Source organism: Canis lupus, chromosome 7 (assembly GCF_048164855.1).
Source record: "Canis lupus baileyi chromosome 7, mCanLup2.hap1, whole genome shotgun sequence".
In the NCBI taxonomy this organism is placed as follows: Eukaryota; Metazoa; Chordata; class Mammalia; order Carnivora; family Canidae; genus Canis; species Canis lupus.
Genome location: NC_132844.1, coordinates 68,493,024 through 68,507,223, shown reverse-complemented (window position 1 = coordinate 68,507,223; position 14,200 = coordinate 68,493,024). Strand labels below are relative to the sequence as shown.

The 14,200-nt window shown below is 42.4% G+C and overlaps 1 protein-coding gene and 1 pseudogene across 5 annotated transcripts in view; one reads left to right on the top strand and one right to left on the bottom strand.

The window, feature by feature from the left end:
* The window catches only part of BLTP3A (bridge-like lipid transfer protein family member 3A), a 60,183-nt gene extending 49,573 nt beyond the window's left edge, over positions 1-10,610 (top strand). For all 5 annotated transcript variants that reach the window (XM_072833364.1, XM_072833362.1, XM_072833363.1 and 2 more), the window contains 7 exons: positions 3,358-3,554; positions 5,027-5,181; positions 5,267-5,417; positions 6,272-6,534; positions 7,003-7,111; positions 7,237-7,340; positions 9,408-10,610. In XM_072833364.1, coding sequence (XP_072689465.1) covers positions 3,358-3,554; positions 5,027-5,181; positions 5,267-5,417; positions 6,272-6,534; positions 7,003-7,111; positions 7,237-7,340; positions 9,408-9,533 — 1,105 coding nt within the window. In that variant the 3' untranslated portion in view covers positions 9,534-10,610. The remainder of the gene's footprint in view (positions 1-3,357; positions 3,555-5,026; positions 5,182-5,266; positions 5,418-6,271; positions 6,535-7,002; positions 7,112-7,236; positions 7,341-9,407) is intronic.
* On the bottom strand, positions 8,548-9,116 carry LOC140637170 (peptidyl-prolyl cis-trans isomerase FKBP1A pseudogene; annotated as a pseudogene).
* Positions 10,611-14,200: the final 3,590 nt, after the last annotated feature.

Here is a 14,200-nt window from a genome sequence, read left to right as displayed (position 1 = left end):
CTTGCTTAGGGTCACATAACTCTTGAGTGGCGGGGCAAGGATTGAAAGCCTTGAGTCCCAGACACCAAATGTGCTACTTTTTCCAAATGGAGAAGCATAAGGGAGGTGGGAAAAGAGGAGAGAGAGGTGATAAAGGGAAGAGAAAGGTGTGTGACGCAAGCCCTTTTTTTCCACTCACAACCTTGACATGCTGACTGCCCAGCCCACGGTCTCTTCGCAGTCCTCCCTGTCCTCGGCTTCTCTGTGGCGTTTGTACTTGCAGTCGCTCTGAACGCTTACAGGTCTCAACCTGTGTGGCCGCTCATGCTTCTGGGCAGGAGGAGTCTTTCCTTCTTCCTTGGCTGCTCTCTTCTGCCTTGAGTTCTATAAACCTAACTGCTCCATTGCACCGGGCTGTCCGTATTCTCATCACTTTTATTACAATCTTTATGTTTTAAATTATAAAAACTAGTTTTGTTCGTTTTGTTGACAATGTAGGAAAAGAATAAAGAAGAAAAGAAAGTCATTCGTGACAATGCAGAGATAGCCACTATTCACATCTGGATCTGTTTTCTTCCAATTTTCATACCTATATTTGGATACCCATTGTGAATGCTTTTATGTGTATACACGTACACTTACACGAATATTATTTTTACAATAATACAATTATTTATCATCTAGAAAATTTCTAGTTTTATTCACTTAATGTTTGTGAATTATTTCCCATTCGTTAGGTATCTGAATACATAATTTTTAATTGCTCTATTATATTCTGGCAAATGGATGTATCCTAATTCATTCATTCATCTCACTATGGGAGAGGGCTTTAGTGTGTTTCCAGTTTTTCTCAGAACCAAAGCTCTATTAAATGCCCTTGTTTTTGTGAACATAACTCTTTTTTAAAAGATTTATTTCTTTGAGAAAGTAAGACTGAGACAGAGAGCACGAGAGGGGCTAGGAGCAGAGGGAGAGGGAGAAGCAGACTCCCTGCCAAACAAGGAGCCTGACACAGGGCTCAGTCTTAGGACTCCAGGATCATGACCTGTGCCAATGCAGATGCTTAACTGACTGAGCCACCCAGGCGCCCCAATGTGCACATTAGTCTTTATGCATATCTAAATCTTTAAAATAAAAACCTAGAAGTGGGTTATTATTGGGTCAAACGCTGCAAACATTTTTAAGGTTCTTGATGTATTTGCCAAACTTCAGGAAGGTTTATATCAGTGCATTTTTCCATACCTTCTCTCAAGGTTATTTTATTCATCTCTTCCTCTACTGTAAAGTCTGTATTTTCGGTTCTGACTTTTCTCCCCTCCCCTGCTCTTCGTTAAAAACCATCTACTGCATGTGGTTCCCCATGGATTTCCTAGGGATATGGCGAACCTCACATACATAAAACTAAATTCCCTATCCCTCCCAGACCAGTTCTTTCTTTTTTCAGTAATATCATTCTCCTGCCTGTTCCAGTCATTTGTCAGACTCTGACTGTAATTTCTAGAACAGGGGTTCTCAAACTGAAGCATGTTGCAGAATCACCTGGAGCGCTTGTTCAGACGGCTGAGCCCCACCTCAGAGTTCCTCATCTAGTAGGTCTGAGATGGGGCCTGAGAATATATATTTCTCTAAGCCCCTTTTTTCTCCCTGTTGATGCTGATGCTCCTACCTGTGTGACACTTTGAGAATACTACTTTATGGAGTCTTGTATCCATTTCTGCTGTCTGTTCCTACATGTGGACTATTTCAGTAAACTATTTTTTTTTTAAAGATTTTCTTTATTCATGAGAGGCACAGAGAGAGAGAGAGAGAGAGAGAGGGGCAGAGACACAGGCAGAGGGAGAAGCAGGCTCCATGCAAGGAGCCCGATGTGGGACTCAAACCCAGGAATCCGGGATCACATCCTGAGCCAAAGGCAGGCCCTCAACCACTGAGCCACTCAGGCGTCCCTATTTCAGTAAACTATTAACTGATTTCCTCATTGGAGCTCTTTTCCTCATTAGCTTGTTTGAAAGAGCCAGGTCAACCTTCTTAAAACACAGGTCTGATTTGTTATTTCATCATTCTAAAACTTTCAGGCTTTTTCCTTACACCCTCTAGTTTTAGTTTGAACCTACTTCTGTGACATAATCAATTATGCCACACAATTATGCCAAAAATTCTATATATAGATATAGATACCACTTTTTGGCTTTGTTTTTAAAGTAGGCTGCATTCTGGGGCTTGAACTCATGATCCTGAGATCAAGACCTAAACTGGATCAAGAGTTGGATGCTTAACTGACTGAGCCACCTAGGTGCCCCCACTTTATGGTTTTTTAATTGATTATTTTTTAGAATAGTTTTAGGTTCATAGCAATATTGAACAGAAGGTACAGAGATTTCCCATATACCCTCTCTACTTTATAGTTTTAAAAGCACTTTCATATATAACCTTTTATCCACGTTTTTCTGTAATCTGGCTGCAATCCGTGTGGTGAAAGTGGCAGGAAAAAACACTTAGCAGGAAGTTAGGAGACTTGGATTTTTCTTAATTCTCGTCTTTAACTATGACCTTGAGTCAGTTTCTTCATCTATAATATGGGAAGGTAAGAACAAAAGATCTTTAAAGATTTCTTTTCAGTGTGTTGTGCCTTTCTAACTTTATCTTCCATTGCTCTCCCCAACAAAACCTAAGCTCTAGCTGTCTCCAAAGGTACTTTTTGTTGTCTAGCTCCATGTCCTTGCTCATGCTGTTTCTTCCCAATAAAATGCCACTTCCCTGTCTCTTTCACAGTCCTTCAAGGGCCCGCTCAAATGCCATCTCCTTCCATAAAGCCATTACTGATATCCTTCTTGTCATCCTTTCCCCTCTTTGATATGGCCTAGCCTTTGGCTGGTACTGCTGTCCCTCTCTTCTGGTGTGTGTGATTTACTCCCATACAGTGATAGTTGTATTTAAATTTCCTCTCTCCTGATAGACTATACATTCATTGAGGACAGGGGATACCTTATTCATTATTTTATTCACTTCCCACCCCCACCCTGTGCCTAGTATGGTGCCTTATATGCAGAAGAATCTCAGTAAATACTTGTGGAATGGGTGTGGGTGGCTTCAGGTGTCATTCATTTGTGCTGGGGCTGTAAGTAGTTGGTCTCCTCTGTATATGGGATGACCTTGAAAGTTTGGCATTTAATGTTGATATGGCAGAGGCACTTACGCAGTTTGAAATGCCAGATTCAGAAAGGCCAGCCGTTGAAAAATTATATGACCTCCTTATAGCAGATAATAATTGATACCAAAATTTATGTATAAATAACTATTTGGGCTGAAAGTGTTGGGCGTTGCAAGGGACAAAACATATCTTCTAAACCACGTTTGTGGTTTTTGTTTTTTAAACAGGGAGCCCATGGCCAAAATAGATGAGGGGGCAGTAGCACCATTGAGTGGAGGAGCTGCCCGACTCCGATTTTTCTCCATGAAGAGGACAGTATCTCAGCAGTCATTTGATGGCGCTTCATTGGATAACAGTGGTCCTGAAGACCGGATTTCCGTGGACAGTGATGGCAGTGATAGCTTTGTGATGTTCTTGGAGTCTGGTAGGTGGAAGCAACCATGTGGCATTGAAGTCCAGAAAGCGTTCTTTCTGCTCCCTATATACTGGCAGGATACAAAAGGAGCTGAGATTTGATAAAATAGACATTTTCTTAACCAAACCAAAAACCAGAGAAATTTTAGTGGATTTGTGGCTCTGGCTTTATCTACACATCTTCTAGTTTATTGATTAACACTTGACCTTTATCACAGAATGAGACTCAGACCAAAAGAGAGAGTGCTAGTCTTATAGTCATGTAGCTATGGCAGTAGGATTAGTTTGGTGGCTGGTGTCAGTGGTGTGTGTTTGTTGTCTGGTGTTTCTTTGTTTTTTTGCTTAACTATGTATTTTATTGTTGGAAAATAGGAGCTTTTGTCTCTGGTACAATGAGTAACTACTGAGAATTGAATCACTCACTACTGGAAGTTACACTGGTTTTTTTCATCTTTTTGAACTGGAGACTTTTTAAATGGTCCCTTAAGAGTGTCTAAGTGAAAATAAAATAAAAATAAAATGAAAACACTGTTTCTTAAGATGGGTGTTGTGTACCTCTGTTTTGTTTTATTCTGGAATATGGAATAATATGGGAAGTTTCAAATATGCAAAAGAGTAGATGGAATCAAATAATAATGAACCCTCATGTACCCATTATCTAGCTTCAAATATTAAGAACTCATGGCCATTCTTATTTCATATATACTTCTGTTCATTTCTCTTCTTCTCATGTTATTTTGAAGCAAATTCCAAACATACAGTTTTATCCATAAATATTTTTATTATGTATCTCTAGAAAATAGACTTTAAAATATTTGAAAAAAATTTAAATTGTGGTAAATATATATTATTTAAACTTTACAATTTTAATCATTTTTAGCTATAATTCAGTGGCATTACATATCACTGTGCAACCATCATCACTATCCATCTCCAGAACTTTTTTCATCTCGTAAAATTGAAAATATGTACCCATTAAATAATAATTCCTCATTTCCTTCTCCTCCAGCCCCTGGCAACCACCATTCCACTTCGTATTTCAGAATTTGACCATTCCGGGTACTTCATAGAAGTGGAATCATACAGTATTTGTCCTTTTGGAACTGGCTTGTTTCACTTAACATAATGGCCTCAGGGTTCATTCACTTCATAGTATGTGTCAGAATTTTCTTCCTTTAAGGCTAGTACCCTATTATATGTTTATACCATATTTTGTTAATCCATTCATCTGTCTGTGGACTCTGTCTGTGGACTCTGTGGACTCATTTATAGAGTTTTTAAAAATGTGCCCAAATATCACTATCCCATTTTTAAAAATCAGCAATTCTTTAAATTTATCAAATTACCAGTTTTCAAATTCCCAATTGCATCATAAGTGTCATAAGTGTTTTTTTTTTTTCCCACAGTTGTCATTGTATTTAGAGATTGAATTTGAACAGAAATTTTTGACTTTCAAACTCATTTGTTGTCTTTCTTATGCAGAGTCTGGTCCAGAATTTCTTCCACCAGGAGCTCTTCCAAATGACTTAGACAATGCTGGAGTTCAAGGGAGCCCTGTTATGGAGAGTTATGGCCAGGGGTCACCAGAGGCCAACAGTTTGGTCTCACCCAGTGGAGAAGGCCTCAGCCCTCACCCGGTCAGCTGCTCTACTCTTCTTTGCAGAGGGAAGGCTGTAGCTAGAAGCTTCCAAGGGGCTCATCTAAAAGAGTATCCTTCTACAGGTCTCCATTCTGGTCCTGAAGGTGAATGAAGTGTCTTTGGGGATTGAGGTACGTGGTGAGGATCTGACTGTAGCCCTGCAGGCAGAAGAACTGACCCTCCAACAGCTGGGAACCGTTGGACTCTGGCAATTCCTGCATGGACAGTGCTCAGGTAAGGATGGTGGCCATTCCAGGAGAACTGGGATTTATCTAGGGCAGCTCTAGCTTCTTGCTCCTGTCACTGTGTCCCAAGGTTAGCTGTCCTTGTGCCAAGCCTATGGTCCTGTCCAGCAGCAGTTAGGAGGAGAAACTCTAGTGATGCCTTCTTCTTGCAGGGAACCTCCCAGAGCTCTTTGCATTCAATGGCTGTTCATCATCTTCATTACCCAGGTGCTCCTTAAGCTTATACAGGAAGCCACTGTCCACTTCTTCATTTGTGTAGCTGCTGACATCAAACTATATCTGATCCGGGAATTTCTGTCATTCATATTCAGTCCTTTTATATTTGTAAATTAGGAGATAACAGGAAAGAGCTGAGCTTAGCATTTAAAAAATATTTTTTAAAATGTTGGGTAGATACCAAGGAATACTTAAAAAATATATGTAAGGTATGAAATAATAAAAATACAGTGAACCCATGTACACTACCACCTAGTTTAATAAACAGAACCATACTATTAACTTTGAAGTCCCCAGGAGCCCCTCTCTTGAATATTTCTCTACCACTCACCTGTCATAGAGAATCCCTATTCTGAATTTTGTGTTATTTATGGCAGACCTGGGTGGCTCAGTGGGTTAAGTGTCTGTCTTTGGCTCAGGTCATGATCCCAGGGTCCTGGGATCGAGCCCCACATTGGGCTTCCTGCTCAGTGGGGAGCCTGCTTCTCCGTCTCTCTCTGCTGCTTCCCCTGCTTGTGCTTGATGATAATACTTTTGGCATTGGATTGCTATGAATATTAAATATATGTAAAGTGCTTAGAATAGTCCCTGCTAATTAATTTTTTCCTTCTGTCTCTCTCCTCAAAGGTACAAGTTTTCAGGAATCCTCAACTTTGAAGACTAACCACATCAGACCAGCTGTGGGCCTTCGCTTTGAGGTGGGGCCTGGTGCAGCTGTTCATTCCTCACTGGCCACACAGAACGGCTTCCTGCATTTCTTGCTTCAAGGCTGTGACCTTGAGCTGTTCACTTCGGTGCTCAATGGCCTGGGGCCCTTCTTGGAGGATGAGGAGATCCCAGTGGTAGTTCCCATGCAGATTGAGCTCCTGCACTCCAGGATCACCCTAAAGGTGAGAGGAGCTTTTTGGATTTTACCTCAGACTCTGTCAGGCAAAGAATTCTGGCAGTGATAGCTATTCACTTCTTCCCTTGTCATGGTACAACATGGTGACTATCAAGTGAGTAAATGCATATTAGCATTGTTAGTGAAGGTTATAATAATACATAAATGTGTGTTGCATCAAAATGTTCTGGATTTAGGTGAGGAGACCTTGTCTCTAGCCCTGACCATGTCTCTGGCTTGCAGCATGACTGTAAATAAGCCCATTAGATTATCTAGTCCTCAGTTTAACCATCTCTAGAATAGGAGGTACTCAGTTATGCTTCTCTACCTTGCAAGAGTGTATGGATACATAATTAATGGCATAAAGCTGCTTTAAGCTGAATGGTAGAAGCATAGATTGTTATCTGAAGTGCTCTCAGCTGGTTGGCGGCATCGGCTTCTTTCCTACAGGATGTGGTTTCCTTCTTTCCTACAGGATGATATCCCCCCCATCTATCCAACATCTCCAGGCCCTATCCCCATCACTCTAGCCATGGAGCATATTGTGTTGAAGCGGAGTGATGATGGTGTGTTCCACATAGGCGGTGAGTTGGGCTTGTCAACCTCCCGGCTTCTCTGCCTTTTTTCTCCTATAAGGGAATAGGTGATAACGAGGAACTGTTTGCGTGTTTGCAGCAGTTTGCCATTCAGAACCTTTACTTTTTTCCAGCTGCTCCTCAAGACAGACCATCGGCTGAAGTCCATAAAATTGAGAAGAGCCAGCCCCCAAAAGAACAGATGTTTCTGGTGCCCACAGAAGCTTTTGGACAGCAGGTAGGGACCTAACTGAACAGTACCCACAGACCCTTAATGGCTGTAATTACAGAAGCTGGTAAAACTCAGAGGGCTGAAAAGGTTGTCTATGCTGTGTACAGCTGGGTGGTTGGGGTTCCTGTCACCTAGCAGCAACTTCTAGAAGTGCTTAATAGAGGATATAAGTCAGGAACTGTAGGTAAATGGTTAGTGATCATATTATATTCCACCTGTTGCTGTCCTTACAACTGATGAACTCTGAAGATGGGATTAGGCTTTTTTTTTTTTTTTTTTTTTGAGAAAAGCCAGCATAAAGCACTTTTATTGCAATAATAAAACTTGAAACTCATACGTAGTGCGGGCAGGTGGGGGTGGGGGGGTAGGCAGCAATAATTTCTCTCACCAAATCACTACACAGGACAGCAAAGGGGTGAGAGGGGGAGGAGGAAAAGCCAGGAAACTCTGAGATCAGCCGGGGGAGCCGAACATCAAAAACCAGGAGATACTGAAGCTGTGATGACCAGCATCATTTTCTCAAGACAACACTCAAGGGTTTGTCATGATGGCTGGGCTTTCATTGGGTGTTATGTGTCTACAAACAGCACCTTCAATTTAAACTTTCAATTAAAGTTCTTAAAATTTGGAAAGTGGAGCTCAAATAGCTATGAGATTACAAAAGTCCTGAATATCCATTAGAAAAACCACAGGATGGAAAACAAAACAAAACAAAACAAAGAGCCAGGCCATGAAGAAGGCTTCAGAGGTCCCTGCTGGCCTGGGGACAGATACCTGTAGTGTCCAATATCGCAGTGAGAACAATCTGCTTCCAAAAGGCAGAGGGTTTATTATTGGGGGGGGGGGGGAGAGCAGGGGAGGGGTAGTGGAGGCAGAGGCTCTCCCCCTCCCCACTTCAGTTGCAGGTAGGGCTTTAATTCAACCCAAGGACATCTCTCAACTGGGAGAGTTACTTCGGCCCTCAACAGTGCCTCAAATCTGCTATGGCTTTGCAGCGCAGCAGCAAGAATGTTTAATATATAATAGATAAAAATTTCATCAAAAATAAATAAATAAATAAAATAAAGATTCTTGTAATCCCCCCCAAACATCAATTCCTATTCTAAAGTTAACCCATGACTTGTGCTGTTAATACTTGACTAATACTTAAGTGGAAACCTAGATCCAAAAGACTGAAACTGAACCTTCACCCCAAAATGAAAACGAAATCAAATGAGTAACTTGAGGTTTATGGCATATAGTTTAGGTCAACACACACACGAGGAGAAAGGGAAAGAGCAAAGCTGGGTGACAGAACACATTCAGTCGGGGTCGATGTTTATACAAAGAGTGTAGTGGAACATCAGGAAAAGCTCCATACGGACTCGCGTGTGCGCATCTGGAGGCGCCACATCCCTCCATGGCACATCCAAGAATGGGGAGCTCAGGGAGGAAGCCATTCCTGTTATTCCAGTTTCAGAAGCTCCACGTCAAAGACGAGAGTGGCATTTGGTGGGATGATGCCTGGGTGCCCAGTAGCACCATAGGCGTAGTCTGGGGAGATAGTCAGTTTGGCTCTCTGACCCACACTCATCTGGGCAACCCCTTCTTCCCAGCCTCGGATCACCTCCTGCTTGCCTAGCATAAACTTAAAGGGCTTGTTTCTGTCCCGGGAGGAATCAAATTTCTTTCCATCTTCAAGCATCCCCGTGTAGTGCACCACGCAGGTCTGACCGCGCTTCGGGAAGGTGCGTCCGTCTCCGGGGGAGATGGTCTCCACCTGCACCACTCCCATGGCGGCGGGGGGGGGGGGGGGGGGGGGGGGGGGGGGGAGGGAGGCGCTGGGCGGGCGGCGGGCGGCGTGGACCGACGGCGGACCTGGCGGCGCGGCCCGGCTCTGCTTCGGCCCTCGGCGCCTCGCCTCGCCTTGCCTCGGGATCGGGATTAGGCTTTTAGAAAGTTCTGGTTGGGTTCTCTTGATCACCGAATTTGTGGATTTTTCTGCTTGAATTCTGACTCCTTATTCCCTTACCAGATGTTTTTGCAAAGCGTGTTACTTTATTTATTAACTGTAAATTACTTATTATTCTCCAGGTGAAAGAATTGCATACCCTACAAAAGGAACTTACAGAAACTAAACAAGCATTGGCCAATGCCAACCAGGATAAAGAAAGACTGCTTCAGGAGATTAGGAAATATAATCCCCTCTTTGAGCTGTGATAACAGTGGCTCAGCCATGTGTGCCAAGGGGAGAGGAGGAGGTCACCAGCAATAGCACCACCTATGACAGAAGGCAGCAGCCAGCACTGAAATCTGCTAAGGATGCCAGAGGGACTGGGGAGCACTCAACTCACTCCTCATGCTGTCCTTCCTCCTAGCTGTTCTGATCTGGGCGGAACACAGGGCAAAGAACGACTACGTTCTAAGGAATGGGGGGCAGCTTTGCACGTGGCTCAAGCATCATGTCATGCCTATATAAAGCCTTTTGGCCCTTTGCACACTAGGTGGATCTGCTCAACACCATAGGGCCATTTCACCACTTGGTTTCATGGCAGAGACATTTGTTTCCTCTACAACCTGTGCGAACAAGAGAAAGTACCCACTCCTCAGTCACCCACAGAGCCACCAAAGATTCTATGTCCCAGAGCTTCCTGTAGCCGACCTGAAAAGTCTCTGGCCTGAGCTTTGGCCATGGTAGTAGAGTGGAATAGGAAATAGCCAGCAGGGCAGGGGCTAGGAGAGGCACAGGAGTAAGGGAGACTTGGAAACTGCCTTTTTTGGGAAAGGAGCCAAGCTTATACCATCTTGGCTGATACTGCAATCACATTTTTCAGGGTTAAGGTTCTTTTGTTATACTATATCATTGTGATGCTATGGTAGAAAGTAAACTATGGTACTGGCTCAGTTGTGTCATCTTACCTTTCTATAACATAATTTATTTGAAAATTTAAATCAAGAAAAAAATACGAGCTAGGCTGAAGGTATAATGTGTAAGAATCATTAGGGGAGCTTGTCCTGAGCCCACTGTTGTCTGCTGGAGTGCTCTCTGTCTTCCACAGCTGTACTTCAGAAGTGATTTCCTCTGTCTCCCTGGGCTCCCTGGCACATCTGCTCTCCCAGTTCTGGGACTTTCTACCAGCACTCTCCTTTGCACTTGGCGGTTTGGGAGCTGAAAATGTGTTTTAAACTGTAATGTAAACATCTCAACTTGTTGCCTCTCATAACCCTCTATCACTGTGGCTTTTTAAAATCATGTAATTTTGGCTTAAGTAAAAAAACAAAACAAAACCCCTTCAACCTACCTAGGTTTTCTCCTTGCCCCATGAAAGAGCTATTTCCCCCCTTTCTTTCCTATCTGATTCTTCCCCAGCATTCTACCTTCATCCATACTGCTCTGTAATATACTTCAACCTATGTTTATTGGACAGAAGTTCATCAGCTAACTTACCTTGAATTGGTAAGATGGTAAAATTAGTGATTCGGTGGTGTCACATAAGTCTTAATCACATGACATATTGGAGAAAGAGAAATGTTTTCCTTTATGGGAAATCATGCCTGACTTGCATATTCTAGTTTTTTGAGGATAAAAAGAAACATACATCCAAGAATGAACAAGATACAATTTTCTCAGACTGGTAAAGAACTTTTGTCAAGGTCTTCACTAAAGCAACTTTAAAAACACCAGTTACTATGACATACAGGAATATTTTGTCATGCTTAGGAAACAACTTAGAGACTTAAGAATAAACATCTTTCTGGAGATAATGCTAACAGAGGAACAGAGGAAGTTTCCTGTGGGTTGATGCTTAGTTTAACCTTAAGGTTTTTATAAATTACCTGAAAGTAGGATATTATAATGCAGTCAGTAAAGATAAACCAGAAGGGATTAAAAAAACAAAACAAAACCACAGAAGGCCCACAAGCCAAACTGTGACAACACAGGAAAAGGATAGGTAAGGTTCAGTCTAGGGAAGTATAAAGTAATAGAAGAATCAGCAAGGCAGCAAGCTGTTAGAACTCAGCACAGTAACCTAACCATTGCTGAGGAGAAGGTGGGGTCAATGTGCTGCTCTGGCTCAAAGCCCAAATGAGTTATCAGGAAGGGCTCACAGAGACAACACAGAAAATAGGGCTTCATAGAAAACCATTTCAATGGCTTAGATTATCTGTGCACTGATAGTGACCTTATTTATAAAATACGTGGTAAAGGGAGGAAAGGTCCAGAGAATAGCAAAAATTATAAGGGGGTGGAGATACTTCCACACGAGGACACGTGTAGAATGTTGGCTCTGACTCTGGAAAGATAAAAGTTGAGGGTAGTGTGAAATCAGATATCCAGCTGAGAGGAAGGACATGCTCACCAAGTCCTGATATACTAGCTCTGGGGCTTAGCCTCATGGCCTTAGGTACAAGAAAGCACTTCTCATAGTAAATCAGAAACTTAAGTTGCTCATTGTTCAGCAAGTGATGCTGGCAGAGCTATATATGAGTGGCGGAGGTTTTAGAGGAATCCTTGTATGGTGGCCTTCCAAAGGAATCATGGAAAACTAGTGCTATTTGATACACCACAACTGAGAGGGTAACTGTGTTCCTCTACGCACTCCCCCTTAACGCTCCTTTGGAGGCATAATATTGAACAAAATGATCACTGGTCCTCTCAGGTACGGCCTTTCTAATGTTCTTAGAGGAGGCCTTGAGGAGGGAGATCAGTGGCCGGAAAATAGAATCATTCAAACTTAGACTCACCCGAATTGGTTTTTTTATTTTATTAAAAAAGATTTTATTTACTTATTCTTGAGACACACACACACACAGATTGAGAGAGAGAGAGAGGGATCCCTGGGTGGCGCAGCGGTTTAGCGCCTGCCTTTGGCCCAGGGCGCGATCCTGGAGACCCGGGATCGAATCCCACGTCGGGCTCCCGGTGCATGGAGCCTGCTTCTCCCTCTGCCTGTGTCTCTGCCTCTCTCTCTCTCTGTGACTATCATAAAATAAATAAAAATTAAAAAAATTTAAAAAAAAAAAAAAAAAGAGAGAGAGAGAGAGAGAGGCACAGACACAGGCAGAGGGAGAAGCAGGCTCCATGCAGGGAGCCCATCATGGGACTCAATCCAAGGTCTCCAGGATCACACCCTGGGTGGAAGGCAGGCACTAAACTGCTGAGCCACCTGGGCTGCCCCCTGAATTGGTTTAAAATCACATTCTGATTCTCTTTCCCTTCCCTCCTCCCCCCACCTCCCCAGTGTCCCTCTGGTCCCTCTCGTATCCCTCCATGCAAAGAAAATGCCTAATGGGCATTGCTTGATATATCTTCACTTTAAGCCTGTGCTTGCTGATATGCAATACAAGCAAATCTGGCAAACATCCAGGCGAAGCCCTTCAGTGGCCAGAGTTCAGTCAGGTTCCAGGTTCTCTGGATTTCTTGTCCATATGAAGAGATGGAGCTCTAGAATTTCTGACTTTCCTATGTGGCATCCTTGGCCCTGTGTCTTGAAATCCTCCTGCAGCAAATGGTAGGGGTCATTGTCTCAATGCATTTTATTAACAAATATCTTGTATAATTTCATACTCCTGTTTGTTGGAGGAAATACGCATAATGAAGAAATGTGATCTGGTTGTTAGTCCTTAGGATAGATATAATGTAAAGGAAAAAAAAAAGAAAGGAAAACAGTAGTGCTTTGGACTGCTATGATTTCTGTCTTGGAGCTTTAAGACTCTGAACAAGAAATAACAATACCTCAAGAAAATGTCTGGAGTGATAGCACCACTATCCCTCAAAGACCTCAGCTGCTGCACATCACCATTTCAGCTGTGAAGCATTTACAACTATATATCATCTATGATTGTCAAGGTTTCCTGTTTACATGGGTGTATTGGAGATAGGTGTTAGTGCATATGGACTAGTTTAAATATCTCTTAGCTGAGCTGCAGGGTGGTTATTGATCTCAAATTTGTTTTCAACTCACTGGAATAATTAACCTCATTTCTTTGACTTAAGTCCAAAGGAATGGGTTCTATTCTTGTGATGGCTGCTTTTGCTGTTTTATGTAACCTGACCCTCATTTTGCCATGGGCCTCAAATTCTATGTACCCTTTTCGTGGTTCTGAAAGGAATGGTTTTTGTGTACAGAATATATATAAGGGATAAACACTGCCCCTCAACATACCCCATAATTTAAATGCTTGCATTTAGCTCATTTACATTAGTTCCCCCTTAGCCCAGTTCACCGGGGCAGTGGAAGGCAGGTAGTTTGAAGTATTACCATAGTGATATAGGAATTTGCCATTCTAAACCTTTACACTAAAGGTCTGTTTTTTTTATCATTTAATACTCACCTATACTTCTAAAATCAGTTTTAGTAATGTGACAACACTGTGGAAACAAATGAACATTGCTGAAGTGCTAATAGACATTTGGTTATTTGTGAACTGCAAAAGCTGTCATTACCTTGCGATTTACCATAGTCATTGCTGTTTCAAGAGAAGCTGGTGTGCTGAAACATCCTTTAGCGGACTACAGCCCTCACCTCGATCTTCCCCCACCTTCTACTAGAGTAGGAATATTCCCATTCTCTGGATAGGTATGGATGGTAGCTCTTGTTGAGTGGGGATTATTTTCCCTATCTTACAACAGACATAAGGAGAAACACTCTAGGAGAATCTTATTGTTAGGTGGCTAGACTTGAGATGTGACCTTTCTCCCTTATTATTTTTAAATTTCAGCCTCATCCAGTATCTCAAATTGCAATAGATACAGTTCTTATAATCGTTAAAAAAATAAATAAAAATTCCTGTTAGAGCTGAGAGACTATCTGCCTTTCCCCTCTCCAGTTTATTAGTTTTCAGTCAAGATTTAACCTGAGTCTTACAGCATTTCTTTGTGGAAT